Source organism: Phallusia mammillata, chromosome 7 (assembly GCF_965637545.1).
Source record: "Phallusia mammillata chromosome 7, kaPhaMamm4.hap1.1, whole genome shotgun sequence".
Taxonomy (NCBI): Eukaryota; Metazoa; Chordata; class Ascidiacea; order Phlebobranchia; family Ascidiidae; genus Phallusia; species Phallusia mammillata.
Window position 1 is genome coordinate 6,343,213 of NC_137258.1, and position 27,530 is coordinate 6,370,742.

The 27,530-nt window shown below is 37.8% G+C and overlaps 2 protein-coding genes across 2 annotated transcripts; both read left to right on the forward strand.

Moving 5' to 3' along the window:
• Positions 1–2,966: 2,966 nt before the first annotated feature.
• On the forward strand, positions 2,967–10,302 carry LOC145238334 (bile acid-sensitive ion channel-like). Its single transcript, XM_080101468.1, has 12 exons — positions 2,967–3,241; positions 3,549–3,710; positions 4,110–4,187; positions 4,589–4,757; positions 5,186–5,305; positions 5,554–5,703; positions 6,111–6,211; positions 7,189–7,301; positions 7,964–8,110; positions 8,752–8,904; positions 9,566–9,690; positions 9,871–10,302. The coding sequence occupies exons 1-12, from the start codon at positions 3,129–3,131 to the stop codon at positions 10,024–10,026; spliced, it is 1,587 nt and encodes a 528-aa protein (XP_079957594.1). The 5' UTR covers positions 2,967–3,128; the 3' UTR covers positions 10,027–10,302.
• Positions 10,303–10,714: 412 nt separating this feature from the next.
• Positions 10,715–25,882, forward strand: LOC145238431 (dynactin subunit 1-like). Its single transcript, XM_080101588.1, has 26 exons — positions 10,715–10,910; positions 11,408–11,502; positions 11,593–11,661; positions 12,158–12,374; positions 14,136–14,244; positions 14,373–14,498; positions 14,618–14,746; positions 14,831–14,985; positions 15,280–15,406; positions 15,727–15,864; positions 16,317–16,466; positions 16,865–17,023; positions 18,262–18,439; positions 19,284–19,431; positions 19,790–19,958; positions 20,178–20,309; positions 20,677–20,817; positions 21,079–21,237; positions 21,550–21,675; positions 22,097–22,259; positions 22,701–22,809; positions 23,305–23,507; positions 23,923–24,041; positions 24,391–24,538; positions 24,845–25,026; positions 25,376–25,882. The coding sequence occupies exons 1-26, from the start codon at positions 10,813–10,815 to the stop codon at positions 25,526–25,528; spliced, it is 3,702 nt and encodes a 1,233-aa protein (XP_079957714.1). The 5' UTR covers positions 10,715–10,812; the 3' UTR covers positions 25,529–25,882.
• The last annotated feature ends 1,648 nt before the right edge of the window (positions 25,883–27,530 follow it).

The following is a 27,530-nucleotide window of genomic DNA, read 5'->3' on the forward strand; positions in this document are numbered from 1 at the left end:
TCGGCTGTAAATAGTATAGAATGTAATCCAAAATGTAACACTATACGGTAAAATTCGCCTAATTGAAACCCAAAAACAACAGTTTGAAACTGAATAAGTCGTTTGAAACTAATTGACTACAAAGATTCGTTTCTGCCTTATGTTTTACATAGGGTTCATTCAATCATCGATATAAATTTTGTTAAACGGTTAGTTCATTTGTGGAGTGTTATCGGTTTGTCACAACCACAAAATCAACTTTCAACATTGTACGCGGTTTTACTCTCAGAATGAACTTTTTATGTCGCTACTCTAAGGAGCTATTCTCACTCTGACCAATTCTTCAGTGCATCGGCTGCTAAATAATGATTTCGCGTCCCAAGGAACAAAACTTGGCAATGTTAGTGCTCTGCCGCCACACCAAATCAACACCGCCTTGCATAACTCATGACAGGCTCTCGTTTACACAGTGAATGACCTCGCGTACACAACTTTAATTACACTTAACCCTCTCAGGAAAGCAAGTTAATATGTTCAAGTTACTGGTTTACTATTTTGCATTATGTATTGCCTCTGTTTGCCCACACTTCCACACTCATAACGTTAATTGAGACACGAGCCGCTTATAAATAAATTATAAAGCAATATACGCGGCTTTTTTACATTGGCAGGTGACTGTCTCATTTGACGTTATGATGCCTCGGTTGAGCGACAAGCTGGTGTTTACCACTCGATGCCCTAAGACAGTGGTTCTCAAACTTTTTTTGGTTGCGACGCCTCTGGAAAAGTTTTCTGGGCTTGCGACGCACCAGCAAATAAAAGTTAATGAGGAAACTTATCAATAAACAGTTAATTTAAATCTATTAAACACAACTTAGAGAACAATTTTATCCTGACTGTTTTTCGACAAAGTTATAAAACTGCACCCAATACTTTCAGTGCACCCGGCAATCACGTGCTGGCTTTTGTTAATTGTTTCAATTATTGCGCACAATTGCTTTGTCTTATCTGCTGCAAGGTCTTAATTCAATACGAATTACAATGAAAGTAATGTTTCAACTTACGCACAATATATACTGATGCACAAAAATTTACTGCTGCAACTCATGCACAATAATTACTTCAAACTTTGCTAACAATTATACGTTATAACTACCTCAAGCCGTTGCTAGAAAAGTCGGCTGTGTTACACTGTTATGAAGCAAGACTCCGTTCACATAATCAAGTTTAATGCCCGCTAAGCGTCGCCCCAGACACGCGCCTATCACGCACTTGCTGCTTGTACTGTTTGGTCTCGACGTACATTAACGGACAGCCGCATTTTTGATCAAAAACTTTTGAGGTAAATTTACGTCAATCCGCACTCTACGCAAAGAGTATTTGGACGTAGATGTGCGTCAACCGCACTGAAACCTCATTTTATGAGATAAACTCCGTTCAGCCACGAAACGGTAATATTCTGCGACGCCCTTGGAAAATTGAAACGACGCACCAGGGCGTCGCGACGCACAGTTTGAGAACCACTGCCCTAAGATCTTATCTAACATTCAGGGAGGTGTGAGTGCCCTTTAAATAACGTTGTATTTCCCATGCCCTTGGTTTGCGTTCGCAATTCTACCTTATATTGGAGAGGGAAGACTTTAAAGAGATAAGTGTATTGTTTCTACCCAGGATTGCCATATCGTCCTTATTTCTAAGATTTGTCCTTATTTTGAAGGGCTATGTCTCAAAAAAGTTCATTGTCCTTATTTCTAAGAAATGTCCTTATTTTTGACTGGAGTCCTTATTTTGTCTTATTTTCCACAATTACTATAGTCAAATCCCTGCTACAAGTAGAAGTGAACCTAGACCCGGCCTGTTGTGAGATGCACTAAGTATTTTCTACGAACAACGAGTTGCTGGAACAGATTGTTTCTGGCAAAATATTGCAAATGATATGTCATGACTCGTATAAATGCAAAGATTTGTTCAAAAACGTTTGTTTCGTTTCGCATAAAAATTTAATTTTTCGGTTGTCCTTATTTTTGGTTTCAAGTCGATGGTAACCCTGTTTATGCCGCATGCACCACACGTATTGCAAACGCCACGTTTGTTGAATATATTACATATATAGCATAAGTATTGCACATATCACATATATCGTGTATGTTTCAAGGTATCAAATACGAATGTCTCACAGGAAAAAATAAAACAGGATATTTGTTATGATTGAAAACCTTGTTACGGGTAATTAGACTGTGAATTTAAGTGTGGTGCAATAAACGTATTGTTTAAGGAAATCACTGGTCGTATAAGACATATTGACATGGTATTAGGCAAGCCTAAAAGAAAAAAAAACTTTTTTAGAACATAAAAATTAATCAACAGATTAAGTCTGGTTTGGGTAAAGAATAATATCATTAACATCAATAAAGAAAACCTAACGTTTTGATTAAAATTAGTGATACTCCGAATCCGCGTCTAAAGGGTTTTTGCCGAAACCAAATGTTTGGCCGTTTCAAATGCAAAAGATTTATCTTATCTTGTGGATGTTTTAGCAAGTATGTTGTTAATACAACGAATACACATTACATAGTAGCCCATCAACCATTTCGCAGATAGATGAGCAATTCTAAAATAACTGTATGTCAATTAAACGCACTTGAATTTTCAATGTAGTGTATGTGGTAAACAGGGTTTGAATGTTAAGTGTTGTTCTCAATTTCGCGGCACTGAACAAACCAAAAAAAGGATACAAGAAGAAGGTTCTATTCTACTAATCAAATTAGTTGCCGAAGAATTGCACATAAACGATTTTTGTTCAATAATTTATAGCGTATTGTACAGCTTGCTGGTCGACAAAGGACATGACTAATTTGCGACATTTCTAATCCGCCTAACTTAAAGAAAAGACTGTAATGCATAAGTAATATCCTTAATCTTCCCTTCCGTATTTTCTTGATCATTTTCGATCACCTACATGCAAATGATTTTCAATCACTCCTGCAGTGGCAAGACCGAAGCGACAGTGTGATTTAAGGAATATTGCAGTTTGTTTTTAAGGATTGAATACATCAGGATAAGGCTCAAAAATTAGTTTGTTCCAACAATTTAGAAGTAAACCGCAAAGCCGGTCATTTGTTTTATGGGAAGAACGAAAATTTGCAATCATGTTGAAGAAAATTGCACTCGCCATGAAAGCTGTTATTGTCGACTTTGCCGCCAAAACAACTTGCCACGGTTTATCGCAAGTATTGGAGCCTGGCCGAAAATACATTTCTAGGTATAAGCAAGTTGGGGCAAGTTTTAAATCCTATCTTTTTTGTTCGCTTTATGGCTATGCTTGCATTTTACTGTCTCACTGTGGAATTTACTACAACATGGTAACAACGCAATGTATATTTATGTACATATTTTCATGAACTATTTTTTACAAATATTTTAGACTCTCGGTTTTAAAATGAAACTTATTTTTTTGGAATTACCCACCTGAAACAATAAAACGCATTTAATATGCATTTTCATCCAAGACCACCACAAACGCAAAATCTATATGACGTCAAAATTCTAACATCACTGCTTTTTTAAAGAGTCATTTGGACAATCCTCGTGCTGGGATTGGTCGGTGGAGTCACGTGGCAACTTACTTTGTCAGTTCTCGAATATGCCAAATTTGGAACCACAACAGAAATTAGCGAGGAGTATCGATCGAAGCTTGCTTTTCCCGCCGTAACCATATGCAATATTAATCGGTATTTCACGTTAAGCGTGTCTTTTTAACTGATAATCAGGCGGTTACTGAAAAAAATAGTTCTTTTTGCGCAGTAAAAATTAAAATTGTTCGGGAGCCTATTGCATGAGGTTTTGTTCAATGATATAATGAATAGGCCTAAAAATCAAAGACGTAAGTTAAGCCGACCGTTTCGGGCCGAAATCTCACTTAAATTGGAATTAAGCGGTTTTTATTCGGGCCTGAAAGTACACTCGGCCACAATTGTGTCGTATACTTTCTCTTTGGTAAATATAAATTTCCGGACTTGAAACAAATCGCGAACGCTTGGCCCATACAGCTCTGATATTGCTAAAAACAGTCAGCAAAAATGTCAAAAACGCTTTTGCTGTACTTAAACAAAGGTTTTGACATTTTTTAGGTTCTTTAACGTCAAAGATGAACTGGAACTGAAAACTGTCGATGCCCTAATAAGAGCCGCTTCGCCTTATAGAAACCGGTAAGCAAAATAGTGCAACAAGTAATACTAACAAGTATATTAGCTTTTAAAATTGTAAAGCCGGCCAAAGTTTATTTTTTCTTCACCCACTAAATACTGCATTCAATTAAAGCATTTATTTATCATTCTGTCCCAACGCAGTGAGGATTAAAATCGTATTTTGTCACACCAAGAACTAAGTTACAAAGATGTTTAATGTACGCCCTCCAAAAAGAATGACCATCATTATAAAAACACTGCACTTAAATCACAGTGTACTACAGTTCCAACATGTAGCATGAGGCGTAATGACAAACACCAGATGCATTGTTACGTAATAGTATGACTAGATTTTGATGTTGGGTATACGAGTTTACATATAAGTCAATGTCACATTTGCTAAAGCATTTGTTTTTTCTCAGCGCTTACGACGAATGGTGGGCGGATCGTGTGAAAACGTACATTTCCAACATGAACACCCAAGGAAAGCAGCGATTCCTTCTCAGTGATGAAACATTTTCTAAAGGCTGGCTGCTAAACGACACAACCATACGCCATTGCACTTTCCAACAAAAGCCTTGCTCCATAAAGGTTATTTTTTTCAAAAAAGAAACGATGAAAATGACATGTCTGTATATTTCTTATTTACAGAGGCAATTGCACTAAACCGTTTCCTTACATATTAGTTTAAATTTTAATAAAACAAACACAATTCAGTGAATATGGACAGTTTCAAAGTTTAAAGAATGAAGTTAGAGATCTACCAAATGCCATTTGTTAAGAAATCGTTTTCTTTTATCGGCCATTGGAGTCAGAATTAGCCCGTTTTATTGTTGTGTCGATAAATAATTTATCATTGAATTGTTTTAAATTTTGAATCAAATATTGAATAAAAATTCTCTTTGTCATAAAGCTAATTAAACATTTACATGCTTACACACGAGGCTTTCTTGCATAACGAATAAACATTTCGACACTGAAAAACAAACAACATTTGACCTCAAAAATTTTCACCGCAGAATTTTACCCGTATACTGACACCTATGGGACTGTGCTACACTTTTACATCCGACACACAGATCGTTCAAAGCGTCCCCGGCGGTGGACACGGACTGTCGGTGTACCTCGACATAGCGCAGGTTTTATATCTTTTTAATATACAATAAACATCGGTTAAACCGGATCTTCGCCCAATTCGGACAAAACTCTGGGTACAATTGATTTGTAATGGGATAAGGCTTCAACAAGTCGATATCGGGTAATCCGGATCTTTGCCTGGTTCAGGCAAACTGTTTAATCCACACTGGTCCGGATTAACCGTGATTTACTGTCTGTCTTAGAAAATAAAGATTTTTAATCTATGCTTCTATACAATAAAAATATAAAGACGGGATACACGGAACATCCAGAATACGGACACCCAGATGCAGGAGTTAAACTCCACATTCACAATCATGATGACCCTCCTGATGTAGAAAACCTTGGTATGACCGTCCCTAGCGCCCACGCTGGTCATATTGTCGTAAAGAAAATCGAGGTACATGTTTACCAAATTGCATGTACAACACGTTTTTTCTTTTGTTATTAATGTCGCAACAATGAAATTTTTAGGCTTATCGTGCAATCTTCTGTTTTAAACGCTTATACATAATTTAAATAACGCTCTCTGAAAATTTAATCTAAAGGCGATGCAATAAAACAACGTTAATGACAGGATTTAACAATACACTAAATGTATTTATCTTCTATATTTGTCCTAAAGCGTTTTTTAACTGAAATTGTAAATTGAAAAAAAAAACACCTTTAGCCTTGCACAAATATCACCGTTTACGGTCGCCTGTCTAAACTAATGTTCACTTTTTGCGACACGATCAATGCGTTGTGTAGTAAAGTGGGAAAATATCGAACGCAGCTAATGAAGGAAACTTTTCATTACTTTTGCAGCGAAACCTGTTGTATCAGCCATGGGGAAGATGCGACCAAAACAACAAACAACTGAAATACCATGACCACTACAGCACTTCGGCATGCATGCGAGAATGCAGGTAGGTGTTGTTAAAAATATATTTTCTAGGGCTTGCAAGCACGTATTTTCAATGTCCGTAGGAAGGAAGGGTGTGTAAAAACAATACATCATTATTTCATTTCAACAATTTTACGTCATTAGTGCAACGGTTCTTAAACTTTTCAATCTTTTCTTCATAGCCGGCTTGTGATTTTAAGACTCCCGGTACATAAAGTCAAATGTATATTGCAGCAATATCAAGGCTTGATTTATGAGTTCAAAACGACTCCAAAGGCAGTTTGTGACATCACTAACAAGACAAAACATAAGAATTGAAAATGAAGACTGTACATTTTCTTCTGTGATTTACACTTATTCAGTATCACGATCTGACATCAATTACGATGGTATAAAGCAGAGGTGCACAACCTTTTCTCTATGACGGCCGCATCGCAGGTCCTTATTGCAACAACAGCCACCAATTGCTTGCTTGCTTTTGTTTCAAATAGGTTTATATCATACATATACCATTTAAAGTCGCCTAAAAAAACCATATTAATTTCCAACTTGGTTCATAGATTTAGCTGAACAAATCTAACTGTTTATGACGTCATAATCTGTATTGTGACGATTGCGGTGCCTGTTTTTTCGCATTGTTTGCACACAATTGGCGTAGAAAAAGTCTAGCGCATATGGTTACTAGGCTGGCAATCTTTTTTTCCAGTCCCACGAAATCTGTTTAGAGCAGTTTAAAGTCAAAATATTTAGCAAAATATGTTTAGTTACGTCACGGCCGTCAGTACATGTATTTCAAAACACGTCGTCACGGCCGCACAAACTCGTTTCCGCGGCCGTACGGTAGTTAAAGATCCATATCCATATAGTGCAGTCATTTTCGCTGTGCAAATGAATTGAACAAAATATTTGTTTGCTCATTACATTTTGGTTTGATTACACGTGTTTTTGACTGTAAAAGCACAACATATTGGGTAAGTTTGTCAAAAACTGTTGTTACAGATCTATGTACGTTGTTAACCAGTGCGCTTGCAAACCTTACTGGGCGGTGGAAGTCACAGATGTGCACGAGTGCGATGCCTTTGAGATTCTGCGCTGTGCCGGGGAAGCTGAAGGTGCTGATATTGGGTAGAACTACTTACGTAAGAACTCAGGTAGCCAGGTTTGGAAATTTCCGATAGGTGACGCAACCGAGCATAGGCGTCTACCGTGACAATAATTCAGCAAATTACCTACTTCACCTATCGGAAATTCCCAAACATGGCTACTGTGAGTTCTTATGTTAGTAGCTCTATTTTGTGTGTGGTGGTAAGAGGAATAACTCAATTCATTTGGTTTGAAAAAAATATATTCGATCTGATTTGACTAAAGAAAACACGAAACTTTGTTACAGACTTACAGTAACCAAAAGATTTACACTACATTTCATGGTGCAGTAGTTGCATTTTTTCTCAATATTACAGTTTCATTTGGTTTTGTTTACTCCAAAATTTTGCTTAACTTTTGACTCGAAGACCTGCATAGGATATTTTGGGCCAAATGTGTAAGTTAGTCTGGGTATAAGGCCCAAATCTGAGTTGTCTAAAAAGGTCGAACGGTAAGCCTGGTTTTAATCAAGCTATTTAGATTAAGTCTTAACTATAGAACCAGACCTACAGAGCTCGACCTATTGCATAGCTCTGTTTCGGATTATAGCAAATTTGACACTCTAGATTTCGTACCACGTACATAGTTGCGCTTCACACTTTTGAAACTTTTTCGTGTTTAATGTTTTCAGGTGTATTTACATCTACTTACACGCTACAGAAGTGCGGGTGCAACGAGCCTTGTAATTTTACGGTTTATGACACAAAGATCAGTTACTCGACTTTTCCTAGCATCGAGGTCGGGGAAACCTTTGCCTCCGATAGGTTTTTTGATGAAAGTAAGTGACTTAGTTGTCTGTTATTAAGGTTTATATATATCTTGTAAGCGTTCCATTATTTTTAAATTAGGTTCATCGACATTTCAATTGTAGTTTAGGCTGCAAAATCCCGCAATAAAATTATCTTGTCCTGCGGAATTATTTTTTTGTTCCGTCACAGTATACTAGATAGAACTACTAACACCATACCTCACGGCAGACCCACGTTTAGCGAAATTTCCATATGTGGCGCAAAGAGGTAATTTTATTAATTTAGGAGCTAAAGAGGGCTATTGTGGGAAAGTTAGTTTTTTAAATATATCTACATTAAGAACTAAGTTTCAAAGTTGGTTTTATTGAATTTTTACTGATACTACTTTAACCCTATTAGCCCCAACCGTCACCATTTTTAGAGATATGTCGCTTTAAATAGGTATTTGTGCATTTTGCGCCACCTATCGAATATTTCCCGAATGTGGGTCTGCCTGTGCCGTGAGTTCTACATTTGCCCAAAAGATACTTAATTCGTTAGCTTATCTAATTTCATTGAAAACAAAATACCACTTGGTAAAGATTTATATTGAAACGTAACCTAATGCTTGAACTTTACTGCAACAGTTTTGCTTAAAAAGTGTCCAAAAACGATGTTGTTGTGCATTTAGCCCAGGTAATGATCCATACCGAAAAGGACGACCCTGGATATAAAAAGCTTCGGAAATATCGCGAGGATCACTTGATGCTGGATATTTATTACGACTCACTCAGCTATCAAAAAACCACGCAGTCAAAACGTGTCACCGAAATCAGTTTAATGAGTAAGTTTTTTTTTTTTAATTGAACTACTTTGTCAGTTATGTTTGTATTCACATTACTTTAGCCGAACGGTTCTGGTCCGCGGTCCTTTAGACTAGGGGTTCGTGAAACAATTTTGGCGGGACCGCGAAAAGGTTGAAGTACTTCTATAATCTAAGTTGGCGTCAGTTTGTGCCACTGGATAAGTGCAAATCAAAGTAAAATTAAAGATGGACTGTCACCATTGCTAAGCAATAGCCACAATCGTATGTTTTTTTGTCGTGTCTGTGACGTAACCAACTGTCTTTAGGTTGTTGTTATGCGAATTTTAAATAACAGCTGTAAATTCTGCGATCAACTTTCGTTTTTCTAAAATGCACAGTCAGGCTTAAGGACCGCGAGCCCTCGGTATACTGGCAAAGAGACCGTTTAAAAAAAATACGAATAATAAATAATAAAAAAGTTTGAGAACCACTGCTTTAGTCAGTTATCATAACCAAACCAATAAACTCTCCAGACGTAAATGGGCGATACATACAAACTGATTTTGCTGTCACACAGGGTTGTGTAAATTGTATTGCCCAAAAAGTCCAGCACAAACTTGTCAAATGTCGAAAAACAGCGTTGAATTGTTAATTGTCGCTTATGTGATATTATTTCGCTAACAAACTTGCCTCAACGTAGGTGACGTCGGTGGTCTGCTGGGACTGTGGCTGGGTATAAGCTTTGTGACGATTAGCGAGTTTCTTCAACTCATCGTTCAACTGATAGTGGAATGGTGGCGACTTCGAACCGTAATTTTGCCTGCGGTAAGTTGCAATCATCGTGGTCAAGTAGCCTACTTGGCTTATGTAATTTTTGCTTGTACCTTTTTGTAGCTAATCATTTTTCTTTTTTTAATGTTTTGCACCAAATTAGGTTTGGTCGCTAAGTTACAACTTGATGAGGCCTACTTGTAAACTTACAAATGCTCGAACTTTTTCACTCAGTTGCGTCGGTGGCAATCGACCGCCCTTTTCCGAAAACGGTCCGAGGTCGGAGCACATGGGGCAGCGCCTGAGATGTGGAGAAGAGCCAGTCAACAAGCAACAGCTGCTAGGAAAAATACAGATAGAAATGCGGTGTTTGTGATACCTATGGACTGACGTTGCTTTAATATTTATTTCCTGTGTTTTGTTTATGCCCCCTTTTGTATTTTATTCATGAAATATTGGTAGGCCTATTGGGCAAGCCTGGATTGGTATGGGGCTTTTCGGAAGGCCCGATCTATGTCTTTATGTCCCTTTAGTTTTCACAGTAAATTGTTTCTTTTGCACAAAAATGTTTTTCCGTTTGATACGTTTTTCTTCTCAGTTTTTGCTTAACTTGTTCTAAATTTGTTCGATCCATTTTAAAATTGAATAAACCGACAGCAATAATCACTGCACAAATAACTTGTATGGCTTTAATCTAATATCGAATCGAGGCTTAAACTTTGCCGTAATATCACAAGACTAACAAAACAGATGGCAATTTTTGTTTGTGGCAAATAAAAGCTTTCTGGTTGTTTAGGCCTATATAGCGACTAACGTAGGCATGGGAAAAAGCTGATCAAATCGACCCTAGTGGTGATCAAAAAGCATTGTAGGCTAGTTTGTGAAGAAAATGACTTCGAAAAGCTAAGAACAAAAAAAGAACGGTGTGTATGAAGTGCAAATTAGTTTGTAAAAAGATTTGATGGTAAATGGTAAAATTCATTACCACACAAAGGTTAGAAACCTGTGCTTTTGCAGTTTGCACTATGCTACTACTGCTAGCGGCAAATTAATTCCCATAGCTGGCGCCAGAGCTGACTTTCTGACTGCACAGTGTACAGTGTTGCTGCGCAGTGGAGAACGTTATTTCCATGAAAGTTATCTGTTGTGATTATTTTTTGCCTGTAATTTACAAAAATGGATAGTCCTGCGCCGAAAGTTGGTTCAAGGGTTGAAATTGTGGGAAAGAATCTACGTGGCGAAGTTTCGTACATTGGCAGCACAATGTTTGCAAGGTATGCTTTTTTTTATCACGAATATCTGAATTTTCTCGAACTGTTTGTGTTAAATACCTTGGTTAATATTGCATGGAAAAAATTGTGTGATTTTAAAAGACTTAAATGTGTTTTTGTCTTATCGAGAAAAGCAAAAAAAATCTGGCAATGTGGATAGTTTTTGTGCTCAACAAATACTTCATAATGGCACATATACAGAGTCGTAAAGCCTAAGCTTGAGAACTGTTATGAAAAGTCTTTAGGGTGGTTCCACGTTTCTATTTTTTGTTTTATTGTAAGGTTTCAAAAAACAGCTATTAGCTTAAAAAAGTGCAGAACCATATCAATACTTAACCCCCTAGCTCTAGCTTCCAAATCTGCTGTACATAATTCGCAAACTACTTTTTGGTAGTTTTTGTACTGTCCTCTAAATACAAACTACTTAGGTAAAGCTTAGGTAAGTTTTCCAGTTTAAATTCCAACCAAACAAAAAAGATATATATATTCTTTACTTTTAGTGGAAAATGGATTGGAGTCACTCTGGATGATGGCGTTGGAAAGAATGATGGGACAGTACAAGGAAAAAGATATTTTACCTGCCCACCAAACTATGGTTAGTTATTTTTTGTATTGTTGGTAATAAACAAATAAAACCAATGTATGGGCTGTTTATGAACACCTCAATTTATTTCGTTGTGTCTAGGTGTCTTTGTTCGTCCAGGACAAGTACAAGTGATGGAAAATAAATCCACTCCTCCTCAGTTAAAACATGGTTAGTCACATTTTCGATTTTGTGAATATAGTTTTTAGGTCTTTAATTTACATGCTATTACTTACATTGTAAATAATCAACATATTTTCAATGACAATTATTTAAAAATGTACCGGTTACATTTGAAAATATAATGACTGATACTTAATACTGTACATTTAATTTATGAATTACCTGCAACTCAGTGCAAAGTAATTCAGAATGCTCACACTGTGGAACAAATAAGCAAGATACAGATCATCTTGTCCTAGCATGCCCTTTAACCAAATAACAAGGTGGTTAGCGGACAGTGCATGAATGTGATAGAGCATTCACTGACTGGTTTCAAAAAATATCCTATTACATCTATTTTTTTAGGACATGGAAATCATACAATACATATAGTGGAAAGTAATACTGTAGTAAACTAGAAGTATGCAGAACAACCCCCAGTAGTTTCCATTGACAGAAACACTAATGTTTGCGGATTAAATAAAGTGAATGTTTTTATCTGTAGATGAAGGAAAGCAACAAACAAGGTCTGCTAGTCCCACAAGACAGTCACGTCTTCAAACTCCATCTTCGATGCAGAAACCACGGTCAAGCCAGTCACGACTTTCCATGGGTCAACCACAACAAGCTCCACAACCTGTAGCTGAGGTAAAACCACAACCTGTTGTGGAAAGTCCACCAGAACCAGCACCTCCACAAGCTGTGGAACAACCTGTCTCAATGTAAGTGTATTACTTGTACTGCAGCCATAGGCGTCGATTTAGGGGTGACCGGGGTGACATGTCTCCCCTCCTGAAAAAACAGGGGTGACAACATATGTATTGTCTCCCCTGTTTTTGTTTGAAATAAAGTATTGTCAGAAAGACCACATACACGTCTATACCGTGAAGTAGTTGAAACCGGCTGTTTGTAAGATTGAAGGTCACAATCAATGACAAACGCAAGTGTCTCGTGGTTTGTTACGTAACGTAACAATGGTTGCAGTAACAATCGGCATTGTTATGTGATTGTTTTATTCCCAGTACTGGCTGGTTGTTCAAGTATCTTATATTTGCTTTATGTTAACTGCAGGAATGACTAGTCAAACAAATATTATAGGCATTTTTGCAGCCAAAACGCAAGCAACCCTCGAATAAGACGTTGCCAGTTTAATGTTGAGTTGTTTAAAAATCGTCACATACAATGTAAATGAACATCTTGAACAATGTTTACTTAATTCCTGTGGCAACTTCACTATCTGTCTGTGCGGAAGTTTGCTATATCTGCAAACTTTGTTTCGTTTGTTTAACCCAGGGGTCACCAAACTACGGCCCAAATTTTTTGGATTCATAGGATTACAACGCCCAAAATAGACCACAACCAATTTGTTACGTCACAGACGAGACTACAAGTGTTAATTGTGCGCGAACAATTGCATTCTTTTGTTACTTGTGACGTAATATACGAGCATTGCTCGTTAGTTGATGCTAACTATACAATTTAACTGTCGGATCACCAGATCACCAGATTTTAAATGGGATTGTAGAAAGACCATATTTTGGCCCACCTATGAAAATCGCATCGCGGGCTAAGTATGGAAAGACGGCGCTAGAACATGTTAACTATGCGGCTCGCGCGAATCGTTATTAAAGTTATCCGGCCCGCAGTGTAAAACGTTTAGTGGCCCCTGGTTTAACCGAATAAGGGTCATAACTTAGATCGTGCGCTCGCCAGGACAACGGAGCAGTTAACGCAACTGCATTGTGTTCCTAAGATTGTGGGTTTGAACGGCTGATGGATGTTTCCAAAACATGGAAAGGTCTCCCCTAAAATTTTGCAAATAATTAAAAAATCGACGCCTATGACTGCAGCCATTAGTTACTTTGTACTGCTCAAACCTATCTGGTGCTATTCGTTATCTAATTGATTATTCTGGGATGGCACTAAACTGGACATGGTAAATCCTACATGAGTCTAGATCAGGGGTGGCCAAACTTTTTTACCAGAGGGCCAAATTTGCAACTGTTTTGCCACTGGAGGGCCGGATTAAATAAGATTTACGTAAAATTTGTCGTAACTGGTTGCCGTTAGCTACTTACGTCATGGTTGGCAGACTGTTGTAAAAATAAAACTGCAAGGGCATTTATTCTAAAAATAACAACGCTTGCCACAAGCTACTGCTAGTAGCAGCCAGCGCTGTTGCACTGCTTGTTCACAGTGGTAAACATGGTGCTTGAAAAAAAACCAGGCAAGGTGTTTGGCGGGCCGGATGAAAAAGGACTGTGGGCCGGATGCGGCCCGCGGGCCGTAGTTTGGCCACCACTGGTCTAGATTATATTTTAATTTGAACACAAACTCATGCCCCTAACCAAATAACCCTAACTGACAGCACTTTTATGTGTGCAAAAATATAATGTGTTCACTAGGTGTATTTCTGTTTAATAAACCTGTATTACCATGTGGTCATATGCACTGATTATTCTTTGCAACCTTTTTGTCATTAGGTCTTCAATGAGCTTGGCTCCAGGAATTTCCCTTGTGGAAATTGATTCACTGAAAGGTCAAATAAAAGAATGGAGGGAAAAATACGAAACTATCAGAATTAAGCGACAGGTAATGGTTCTAGTAATACCTGATTAAACACAAGAATGAATGAAAGCATGTAGAAAAATTAACTGAATACAAGTAGGGTACTGGTGCCATCATAATACTTATGTACAGTTTTACTTGTTTCCTTACAGGATGATCGAGCAAAACTAAAGGAATATGAAAAGATGAAAATACAAAATCAGCATTTAACTGATACCAAGACAAGACTTTCTGAACAAATTCAGGATCAGGCCAAACAGCTCCGTGAATCTAAAAAGGTGCTACATTTTGTCAGAATCAATTTGTTTTTAAATCATTAATCCCTAATTCATTATTGATATGTGATAAAATTATACATTAAATATTGTCTTTTGGTTAATATTGTTCTCTGTGATAGGAGTTGCAAGATGCTGTTGAATCCAAGGAGCGGTATGTGGAAGAAATGTCTGATGTCCATGAAACTGTGGAGATGGCAACACTGGATAAGGAAATGGCTGAAGAAAAAGCAGACATCCTCCAGAAAGAGGTCAATTTTCCAAAACTAACAACACCCTTAACCTCACATGTGTACTTTTTGTCATGATAATGTTTACAAATCAAACTTGTTTAGGTCGAAATGCTGAATGACAAAGTGGAGGAATTGCAAACTGACTTGGAAATCATCAAAGCTGAGATGGAGGACAAGGGGGAAGATGGGGCTGTTACAAGTTACCAGGTTAAACAACTGGAAGAGCAAAACTCAAGATTAAAGGAAGCCCTTGTCAGGTAACCCAGCAATAAAGCGTTTTTGGCCTGTTGCATTATCAAAAAAGTTAGTTTACTAGATTTTCGCCCATCATTGTTTCTTAGAAACTGGGAAGTTTTATTTAACAAACTTAATGATCCAAATAGTCAGGCGTGGTTTATCTTCAAGGTAAACAAAGTATTTCCATGCATAATTCTGTGGGATGTAAGCACAAGATTTGTTTAAGCCAAACACAGCACCAGTTACAATATAGTGTAAGAAGTCATTGACACAATCTACAAAACTAAGGCATTTAAATAAATTTTCCTGTGTAGAATGAGGGATCTCTCGAGTGCTGAAAAAGCTGAATATCAAAGTCTTGAAAAACAACTGGAAAAGAAGAAAAAAGAACTAACAGAAGTAACACAGAAAAAAGACAAGGCTCTGGAGCGACTGGAAGTGGTACAACTGTTTTTCTGTTATGTTTGACATTAAACAGATTTTTTTTAAGATTACCAGAAAGTGGTGCAAATGTTTCTGTGTTGTGTTGCATTAAAAAGGAACATTTGAATAATGTTAAAAAAAATTTTTTTTAAATGCTAAAATCATTGCAAGCATGATCCTAAAAAATGCATACACTTCTACCTAAATCGCAAAAGTGTTTCATCAAATACAAGGAGTTGAAAACTAGTGATACATAAAATTTGTCAAGTTTGATTCAACCTGAAAATGATCAAACAGCAGTTTTCTAAAATGTTAATATTGAAAATTTTCAATTTTAGGCTGAAGTGACAGTGGATGAGCTGAAGGAACAAGTGGATGCTTCATTGGCTGCTGAAGAAATGGTTGAGAGTTTGACAGATAAGACATTGCAACAAGAGGAAAAGCTGATGGATATGGAGGAACAGATTCATGACTTGGTTTGTTTTTACCTATTAACCCAAAACCATGACAATTTTTTATCACAAATTTCTAGACCTACAATTAAGTTTTTTATTGTGTTGTTTTGGAGACCTCTATAACAGTAGAAAAATAGGATAATTAAAGTTGATGATTATTTTCGACATATAATTAATGTTTGGTGTGGGGTAAGATTGATGTAGATAAAAAAAAATTTAAGACACCTTAGTTAACTATCCATTTGCTAAAGCCAGTGTTTCTCAACCAAACTAAGTCCTAGTATTTTTGCTGAACCATAACTTTCACTGCGCTTAACAGAAATGCAAAATAATGAAATTGTACAGGGTTTATGTCATAAAGTGGTCAAGAACATATAACTTTTGGCACACTCATGGAGTCTGCTGACTCAGGGTTGAAAACAGTGGCTTTGTCTGACAGAACTTGACTTGAAATTTAACTGTGTTATTTGTAGGAAGCAATTAATGAGATGAACGAAGAGCTGCAGGAGAATGCTCGTGAAACTGAACTGGAATTGCGAGAGGAGGTCGACTTGATGAGAGCCAAAGCTAGAGAAGCACAACGACAAACTGAAGCAGCTAATGAAGCTGTGGGCGACTACCAGGTAAATTTATAACCAGTGCATATTAGTGCATTACACTGTGTTCAAGGACAGAGGCATTATTATTTACCAGAACAAAGGTAGTTCTGGAAAATTTTGTTCCTCCATCATGTTGAATTGTAAGGAATTTAAGGTTCAACTTTTTTTTATGCAGACATTTTACATACACATGGCCCAAACATTACTTAAAACTAAACAGACCAACCATAGTTAGTCGGTTAAAATCGTAAAGCCCTTCTTGCGTAGCATGGGCTTTTTTCTTTACCATAGGTTCTTCTTTTTTGGACTGAAAACTGTAAAATAAAGATGTTAGATTGTGCTTGCTGATGTCAACAATGTAATAGGGCATAAATGTTGTGTTTATCTTCATTTGATTTACATTTGGACACATTTTCTACCAGGACACAATACAGAAATTTCGAAAGCTGGTGCAGGAGCTGCAGGAATCCAACAATGAACTGCGAATGAACCAAAACGAGCAAGAAGAAAAATCGGATGCAGAGAGCGTCCAATCACAGCCAGCACCGTTTAACTATCAGATTAAGATGGTTGAAACCAAGGTAACCATTTTTAACACGATTTCAATGCCCGATATTCAACAATCATTGCATGAAGTTTCGTCACCTAATGCTCATGAGCGGAGCGTCTTCCTACGGCCGTCTGGCAAAAATGGGCCAAGAACCAGATGTGATGGAATTTGCGCGATCTGAGGTTTTTCGACTTGCAGTGTTTTTTAACGTGCTTAACCATTAGTGCGTGTTTGTATAGTAGAAGGTTGCCGTGTCTAACGTTTTTATCAGCGTTGGGGCTACATACAAAAAAAACGCTTCGAGGGAGGAGTCTTTAGTCTTCGGTTTAGTCCACTGTAACGTACTTTACCAAAGCAAATGCATCGTGATGTAAATACGCACAATCTACTGTAATTTTGAATTCAAAACATGGCGCAAAATGTCATGCTGCGAGCTTAGGACTATTGGGAACCTATGTTTCATACTGTCAACAAACGTTAGCCTTGGAAAATGGACAGTACTAAATTACTGTTGTTACATTCACATGGTATCGACGTCAGCAAAATGCACAAAGGTAGTTGGTAAAGTAGGCCACGGGTTTCAATTTTTTTGCCATACTGAAATGTGTTTGTTTCATAAAAGTCGTGTGTTTAAAACTAGCACTAACCACTTTCTTATTTCTGTTGGTCTAAAGATTTCTCAAAATATTTTTGATTTAAAGTCTGAATTTAATCACCTTCGAGTGCTTTTTTTACGGTTTGGATGCCAAACCTTTTAAAACAGCGATACAATTGTTTAACATGTGTTTTAAATTGCAAGTAATTAACATGTAGGGTAGAGTGTGTGCAATACTGTACATTGCATATAAAGTATATACTAGACCAGTGGTTCCTAACCGGGGAGGAATTCCACCCTAGGGAGGAATTTAATGAGTTCAGGGGAGGAATTTTATAAAAACTGTGAAAAAATTACATTAGAAATGTTACAGAATATTTTTGTACATACATTAGGGATGTCCATTATAATTTGGAACCGGTTGTATAGGATTCTAAAATGAACCTCCCTAATTACAAGGTTTATTTCAAATTGCTATAATTTTTTATGTTATATTTGTTTTTCTTCTTATGGGGTGGAATGAATAGTTCGAAATTGTGCCAAGGGATGAATGTAACAAAAAAGGTTGGGAACCACTGTACTAGACAATACGTTTAAATATTCCATTGGGCAACTGTTTTTTTATCTATAGGTTGCCTCATGAATAATCCATGGCCTTTGCTTTTGTGATTCAGGCTGCTGCTCGTTCGATCGACCACGAATTGCGAAAGCTCGAAGCATCACAAGCGAACACACACTCCCAGCTTTTACGTCTCTTCATGCCTGCTACGTTCACTAGGAGGGGCGGGGACGGAGACTGCCTCCTCGTTCTACTGCTTGTCGAGCGTATTGCCAAGAAATCACAGATATTAGGTAATTTACTGAGTACTCTTCATACATTTTTATTGCGTATTTGACTGTACCAACATCTGCTATAAAATCATCGTTTTTCAAAGTTGCGTCCGCAGAGCGTATAAGTTTTACATTATCGTTATTGCATTGAAAAAAGGTTGGGCTTAGGTTTTAGACACTTTGTTGATTAACGCATACATAGTCCCGACTTATTGCTTGACATTTTAAAGCAGTGATCCTCAAACTGTGTGCCGTGATAGATTTTCAAGTGTGCCGCGAAATACTCCCTATTTTGAAGTGCAAACATTCCCTGATGTTTTAGGACTTCATGACGAAATACTGGTGTACTTGACAACGTTTCAAATCTCTATATTTTTGTTATTGGTAATGAAAAGGATCCTTACCCACCATAATAAAGTTGAAAGTGACCATTCTTGCGAAGTGTGCCGCGGAAGGAAGTTTTAGTTTTTCTATGCGCCGCACGCTTAAAACGTTTGAGAACCACTGCTTTATAGCGAGTCCCGAGAAATCAAAGATAAGCCTTTGGATTTTGGGGGTCATGTGTTCAAAAATTGGTGATTCTAAACGCATTTTTAGGTTACACAAAATTGGCACTGAAAGCTGCTCAGAAACAAAACAAGAACTACAACGTTTGCTAGAATTGTACTTAAATAGTTAAGCGGGCCACATATAAAATGCAAATGTCTCGGTGGGCTTTACAGCCGTTATCCAATGGCTTGCATTCGGTTTGCGGGTCGCATTTGCACACCTCCGATTTAAATATTAAACTTAAAATATAATTGCTTAATTGGAGTTGCAAAAAATATGCATTGTTATCTAAACTAACTTTCCTATTTTTGTGAAGCCAAGCATATTGGGGAAAGGTTTAACGTTGAGTCAGACCAAGATGGGGAAACGGATTTGATTGGCTCCCGCGGAGATCAGCTGACTTTTGCCACTGACGTCATCAACAACTTAATTCGACTGCAGGTTTTGTTGGAACGCTATTTCGAGTAAGTACTTTTACTTTGGGAAAAATATGTACATATAAATGATCTCAGATACATGTCAATATATACTGAACTTTATGTGTTAAGGTTTCTGTACAGTAAGTCCACGCCAGGTCGATTCAAAGGCGTTATACCGATTTAGCTTGTTACCAAGCATCCCCCTCTCGTACTATGCTTTAGTAGTGTGCCGTAATGGCTGATCTGTACAGACGCTTAGGCCGGATTTCAGTTACGAATTTATGTTTTCATCTTAACCGATTACATTTTGTCTATCTAGCCATTTTAAAGTATAAGGAATAATAGCATTGCCTGGAATTTGGACCATGACTATAGGGTAACCGCGGAATTGTTATGTTCGCAGGGCAATGGGTAAATGTTCGGTGGAGTTGTTCCAGAAGATAGGAACGCTTTATGCGGAGATGTGTCCCCATGAACGGGTGTTGGATTTCCTGGCTGATCAACTGAGAAAAGATAGCCTTGATGAAACAACCAACACAGAGCAACTCCAGAAAGCTATTCAATTCTTTCAGGTAGGGTAAAAAACGTTGAAAAAATGCCGTTGCCAGAAAATTTTAATTAGACATCAGTTATTAGAACAAATACACGCATAAAGACATTTTTGTAAAACCGCCTTTTTGCCAGGAAAATAGAATAAATGTTTTCAACTCTATTGTCCTGTTTGATAAACGTTAAGTATATTAATCTATGTGGGACTATGGTGTACTAACTGATATAATTTTTGTCATTAGCACCTTTTCACTGTACATCTGAGTCATGAAAATTACGACTGCAATGGTGAATTGGAGCAACATCTCGACCTGAGCAATGCTTGTATTGCTGCTATTTCGATCAACACGAAACGAATCAAGGCATACATGCAAGTAAGATATAAATTTTGGTAGGGGCCCTATTCAGTACTGCAGACCTTAAAAACATATTTTAAATTCACACAAAATACCCAACTTTGAAGACGTCGTAATACGGTTTAACATTGAGAATAAATCTAATTATGGCGAAGTCATTCAAATAAATACTTACATTAATAAACTTATTAAAGTTTCAACTATTGATACTGTGTTGTATTTTAACAAACTCCTCAAATCAAATAGTCAAGCATGTCGTATACGTCCCACTCTTGCCATAAATAAACCATATAAGCTTACATTTAATGGTAAAAGAAATTTTGGGACGAAATATGACTGCGTTTCTTTCTCAGTAAATTTTTTACACTGATTCATGTTGTCACAGCCGGGGCACGAAACCAGCGACGTTTCGATTTTGGCGAAGGACATGACGACGTCATGCGACGACATACGTCAGTTCTGCAAAAAGGTGAAACGTCGAATGCCTCAACCCAACTCTACAACAAGACTCCAGTTTGACGAGGAGGTGCGGATTATATGTGTATAAAATCACTTCCAAAAATTATCAAGAAATTAAATCATAAATTAAACCCTATACCTGTCAGTTATGATACGCCAGGCCTATTAACAGCGTTGTACTGAGTCAAGCCAGGTCTTACAAGCATGGTAATACATATAGGCTAGAAATCTTTTTTTAGGTGTATTTTTTATGATCTAAAGACAGCTTTTGTAATGGATTAGAAAACTCGTCGTATTGGTGTCTTGTTTTACAACCTACTCTTAACAGGTTAAAACACGACTAGCTAACAGTTGCCGGGAGCTGGATATTGTGCACAAGTGCGCCCTCGCGTGGACTCGCATGTGTTCGAGGAAAAGTGGGGCGAGTGAAGCTGCCAAGTTCACAGGGAAGATGCTGCAGGATTTTCTCGAACAAAGCGCTGATAAGGTAGACTCAGACCCACATAAAAATTGTGTTTTAAACCGTCTCCTTTTTTGCACACTGCAGGATTTATTCACACAATATTATTGCCAGTTGTTTGATACAATGCAAAATGGTAGTGAATGTAAAATCTAAGTAAATTAAAAGCTCTGTTCCATGTAACACAGAAAAACAAAGCAACGCCTGAGACCAAAATTAGTTTGATATAAATCTCATCAATGTAAAAATTTTTTTAATTTGAATAAAATACTCAAAAATGTTAACCTTAGAAAATTTGAAAAACTTTGGGTAACATTGAAACTGACGTTTTTCATGCAGAGTGGGGATGCACCGAATCCATTTGACGCGATTCGTCTGTCGCTTGGCAACGTGATGGCGACGATGAACGGGCTTGTGACGTCAATGCAGGAAGGAGAGTACGACAATAAAGATCCTCGACCAAAGGTTTGTTTCCAACACCAAAATTCTTGGTTCGGTTCACAAGAACGCTATTGATAGCGTCAACGATAAAGGTCATGTTCAAAGGTTTTGTTTAAATTACCGTTTTGTGTAAGGGTGACGTTGATTTGGTGACGTGATTATGTTATCGACGAATAATAATTGAAAAACTATATGCGTATAAATAAGTAAAAAATATTTGTAGAAAGTTTATGCGCTGGCTGCTTAAATACGTAGAGTGTTATGTCAAAATTTTATCGTATTTAGTTTTTAAAAGTTTCGACATTGTGCGTTCGTTTCATGCTGGTTGCTGTTGACAGGTTGTTTGTGGAACGCATTTTTTAGGTATATTTTGTCCTACTTAAATCATTGTTTTTTTTTATTAAATTAGTTTTTAGCATTTGCAAACTACCCGTGTTTTTTACAGATTGTAGATCCTGTGGAGAAACGCGCCCAGGCGGTTAAATCCGAAATGATGGATTCGGAAGGACTGGTTGCAAAGATCGGGGATAAGGATGTTGCCATCAACGAGTTAAGAGCAGCATTGAAAATTAAGACAGAGGAAGTATCGGAATCAAAGATCCGAATCGGTGAGAATTTGACATGTTTTATTTTCACAACCTGTTACTATGAGCTGTTAACCTTTGTTAAAAGCATAACTGCCCGTGAGCTTGTGTTTACAGGATGTGCCAAAAGTGTTTTTTGGCAGTTATGATTTCGATTAAACTACTTTTCAAGTCCGTTTACATTGTTCATAACTATTGATCTTTGGCATACAGTAAATCTCGGTTAAACCTTAGCCTAATTTGGACAAAACTTAAGGTACAAATGACTTGAAATGTGGCAAGGCTTCTATTAATCGACATCGGTTAATCCGGATCTTCGCCTAATCCTGAATTTTTTTGGTCCAAACGGGTCCGGATTAACCGAGGTTTACTTTATTTCTATTTTCCGCCAAATTTTTTTTAGGGATAACCATTTGGCGATCTCTTTGTGTGAGTCATGAAACTAGCTATATTTTATTTTTTAAGGAATGCTGGAGCGCAAAGTGGACAAGGCGACCAAGGAAGGAAATGAGAAAGCAAGTCTTGTGCAGCAAAAGTTGGATTCACTTACCGAAGATATCAAAAAGAAAGAAAAGTAAGTACAGCAGCTTCACGGTCAGGGATAAAACTGCACGATGATCGCGCTTTCAACTTTTTCAAACGCTGTTGCTACAGTTTTTAATGCTATAGGTCAGACTTAAGTGCTTTTGGCCCAATTTTTAGCTTCGAACCGAGACGTTTGAACAGGGTTGAGCAGTCGGTGGACTGAACTCCGACTCATAAAAAAAATTCCCACTCCTTGTTAATAATAATATCAACATACAATCGACACGCTGATGGGTATAATTGTTTAAGAAATTAGTCAATAATAATAGCTTATAATTCTTCAAAAAAATAATAAACAAATTTAATGATCAATTTATGATTTTTTTTTAGTTTACAATAGTCCAATTAAATTAAGAAATCTGAGTCGGATTCATGAAATTTCCACCATCTCTCAACTCTCCAGCCCTGCATTTTAAGCACCTTTATCACAAATACAATGTTCAGTGGTAGTAAAACATTCTAAAACTTATTCGTTATTACTCAGAGAATACGACGACACGTTGGATGCTCTGCAGAACGACATTGATACCTTGGAGATGGAAAAAGCCGAACTAAAGCAGAGACTTGCCGCTCAAGCGAAGAAAGATGTGTTTTCGAGGTTGGGTATGACCTCCAGTGGACTTGGGTCAGCTAAACCGGGCGCAGCTGCTGGGATCGCCTCTATGCTTGCTTCATCTGGTACCCCAGGTTAGTAGATTGCTTTCAGATGGGCAAGCTGTCAGTTCAAATGTTGTAACGCTGAAATCGAATAAATTACCGTATTTTTTAAAACTCAAAACCAGATGTTTTGCAGGATTTGTGGTATCTGTAGGGGAGTGTTGGTTTTAAACAGTGCTCAACACTAATAAAAGAAGGTTCAAGTTTTTTGACAACTGTTAAATAAACGTTGATTTGAAACAGCGGTTCCCACCATCGTAACAAACTCCTCAAGAATTGAAAATATTTTTGTTCCTCCTCAAAATAACTGCAATATACAACCACAAGCTTTCGGAGTCATTTCGGTCAAATAACTTGGATCATATGTTACGATATACTTGTCGTTGAATAGGCACCTTTTTATCCATACATTGGGCACCGTGTAACCCATATGTTTGATTTTTAGTGTCGGTGACTGACTCGCCCTTGATGACTCAGCAAATTCGAACCCTCCAAGCAGCACTGCGAGCAAAGAGTATAGAATGCAGTCGACTAACAGGCGAGAAAATGGTCAAGGAACTAAAGGTCAGATTGCAAACACAAAAGTTCAAAAACTTTTTTTGTGTTTTAATTGTAAATGTTTGGGCGTAGTAGGTGCAAAAAATGATATTTACCGCTAAATAATATTTATACGTTGATGTATTAATCCTTTTCATGACGATTTTTATGTTTATAGAACCTTGTAAGCCTTGTGACTGGTATCAACGTTTTAAGTGTCCATTGTTATGCCTGCAACCGATTTAAATTTTCACAATTTGAACGCCTTATAAAAGACAAAGCGCTTGTCAAGCAAAACTTTCTATAAATTAACACAGAACTTAGTTTTGGTCCAAATTTAATGCTTCCACGTTTTGACAAACTACGCTTTGCACAGATGTTAAGTCCACTGAGGGCCATTGGAGATCAAAAAACAAAAATGTCAGACGAACGTGTCCAGTTACGTCAGGAAGTACGTCAACTTACCGGTACACTCCAACAACTTGCAATTCCATCGGTCATCGACATCAGCAAACGAAAACCAGGTGATTTTTCCAAGCAATTTCTAGTATACGCTGAAGACAACTTTGTAACCTGTTGGGGATCTGTGTTGTGTTTCTTTATGCTTGAAAAACTCATACCCTGTGTTCCATAAAAGTAGGATTGCAAGTTGTCTATAAAGTGGATTAGGGTAAAACTTGTTCTTGAACTGCTACGAAAATTGGCATTTTGAAATCCTTAGAATTATAATTAAAACTTTTAAGATCAGGAAAGGTGTTCTGGAAATGTTTAAATTTGCACAATAATTTGAAAGTATCATGGCACGTCACTAACTCCAGAATGATTGTCAGGTCTGTACCCAACTGGTAGTGCATCGCCCCAAGCGAAACTTGCCCAGCAAAAGTGGGAATCGAAAGTTGCACAAGAAAAACTCAACGATCTCGAGTCGAAAGCCCGACAACTCTTTGCCAGTGAGAGGAAAAGCCAAGTGGAGGGACAGTTTGCATCATTCCCTTCGCCACAATTCGTACAGGTATCAGTTTATTAATGTGATAAAAAAGAAGCTGTAGACAATGCACACTGCATGGTTTGATCTATAATGTCTCATCAGTGCAGCTGCTGACTAAGTATTGAACATATAGGCTGGTGTGGACACAATACGGCTTTTCAGTTTGTTGAGAATATCAGCCTGAAAAGCTTTGCCTCTCTAAATCTGTTCGAAGTCACAACTTCGCATAAACCAAAGATACTAGCCCACCACATGTGCTAATAATTTATAGACTAGCGTTTTTGTAAACAAAACCTGGAAAATAAACCATAAAATGGTATGTACTTTATAAAATGTCTTATGTTCATCAACTAAACAAATGGTTGTGTTGCAGAGTTTGGCTACTGGCGGCGCTAGACACATCGGCTCGCTTAGTCTGAAATCCACGGCATCATCTGGTGGGCGTAACGACGACGGTCCACAAGTGTTCCTCGATTCGACACGGTTTCGGCAAATACACGATCTTGCATTACGAATGAGCACTTAATCACCCTTACCTAAAACGAGCTTTTGCACCAACTGTGCTAGTTACGTCGAAACAGTTTTCTGCAATGTCCTATAGGCTGCTCGCAGTAATTATCTATAAGCAACTTCGGTTACTACTAATACTTTGTTTTCATTGCCTAAAATAAGAATCACGTATAATAGCTGCTGGTCACAAGTTTTGACTTTTGTATTTGCTTTCCATGTCGAAGACGCCTATAGTAATTACGAATTAATGCATGGTAGCGCTTTATTACTTGCAAGTGGCAACTTAATTTAAGTTTTTGTAGCGCTTGTGAATGTTTCATGATAGTTCCTCTTTTCTTTTGCTGTCAACCCAATAAATGTCCACAGTGTTTGGTATTGTATTGTAATTACCCATCAGTGTATAGATGGGCATTAAGCGGAACGAAAGGTTGAATATTTATCCATTTGTTGTTATTCCGTTTGGCGATAAAAGCTGCTCTATCAAAAGCTTTCATTGACACTTACAATGTATGAATCGGCAAACAAGGTACAAGTTTAGTTTTTAAGTAGCGAAAACCATAGTCTTGCCAAGAGGCAAAAAATCTACACATTTGTACATACGTCTTGCATACAGTTGCTGGCATGTGTATGTTGAAATATTTTTTAGTTTATTAGTAAGTTGTTAGTGCATAGTATGCAATCACAGAAAGGCTTTGTGAAAAGCGGTTGCTTCAGTCAAATATGTCGGTCTGATCCACGGTCCCTCACTTTTAATTGCGTAATGCGCTAGCGGCGCTCGTGTGCCGGCGCGACCAAGCAGCGCGTTTGTTTACCTTGCGCACACAACGTTTCTGATTCGGGTTAATTTACGACAAGTGTAAGCGCGAAGCACCTTTTAATGACTGCTGAACAGGTGACAACGAGCATGTAAGGGAAGTTTAACATAAGGTTATGAATCATAGCTCCAAAGTGTAGTGGTAAAGTGATTGTTGGCTTTACTGGACAGTTTGATCATTGAATTTGGATCTGTAGCAGTCAGAGGCGTAAATAATTCGGCAGTATTTTGATCGCGGTATAGTTAACCAGTAGCTATGCTAATAATCAACATCCAGTTGTATGAAGTGTGGCAAATCAAGTGTATTTAGCAGTTTGACCTTGATACTATGGGCCGGGCACATTCCTATGACTTGACATGGGGAACGCCTTAACTTTGGTGCACGGTTTAACGTTGTGTCACGCCTGGGCGGCGCGGAAAAACGGCCGTTCTGGCGACCAGAGAGTCTCAAGCGTACCCCGGGGGTGCGTACGAAAGAGCATACGCGTGTTCCATGCTCTGGATAGCAGTCATCTCGCGATCTTCGAGAGTGGCTCGTTCAGGCGGAACGGGCCCTTTCGTCGGCCTCTCCTCGCAACAGCGTTTTATTGTTGCGCGCTTGAGAGTGTCCCAATTTGGGTTATACGTGTTTGCATAGCCTCTGTTTTATGGGTGCGTGGTCAGAAATAAGTGGCGATCCTGTTTCGTGTTGCTAACAGTCGCCAGTGTCAGTGGTACAGTGTCGTATTTTTTTAGTACGTAACCTTGGAATTTGTGAGCTAAATAGCAAAACAGCCGAATGGCATCCATTTAGTCAGGAAAGCAGATTGTTTAAATTCAGGCATAAATGGGAGTTAGTGGCTAGGTCGCATTTTTTTACTGTAGCCGCATACTGTTAACAGAATTTCTAGCTAAACTTAGCTTTATCTGTCAACCAGTATTAAATAAGTTTATTTCGTTTTTAAACATGTATGCCAGAATGCCCAAACGGGTGTTACAAACACAAATAAGTTATGTGATTTAAAATTCATGTTGTGTTTAACGTCAACCACAGTTGCATAACTTAGGAGGCCAATTAGTTAAATTCATCTACCAACGAACAAGTTAATTCGCTTAACGCCGAATATTTCCAGCGAAATCCATGCCCTTGGGGCTTAATTCAACCAGATATTCTTTCTCAAATTGGTGTGCCCTCGATCACGTTATTTCGCTTCTCGTTACCTGT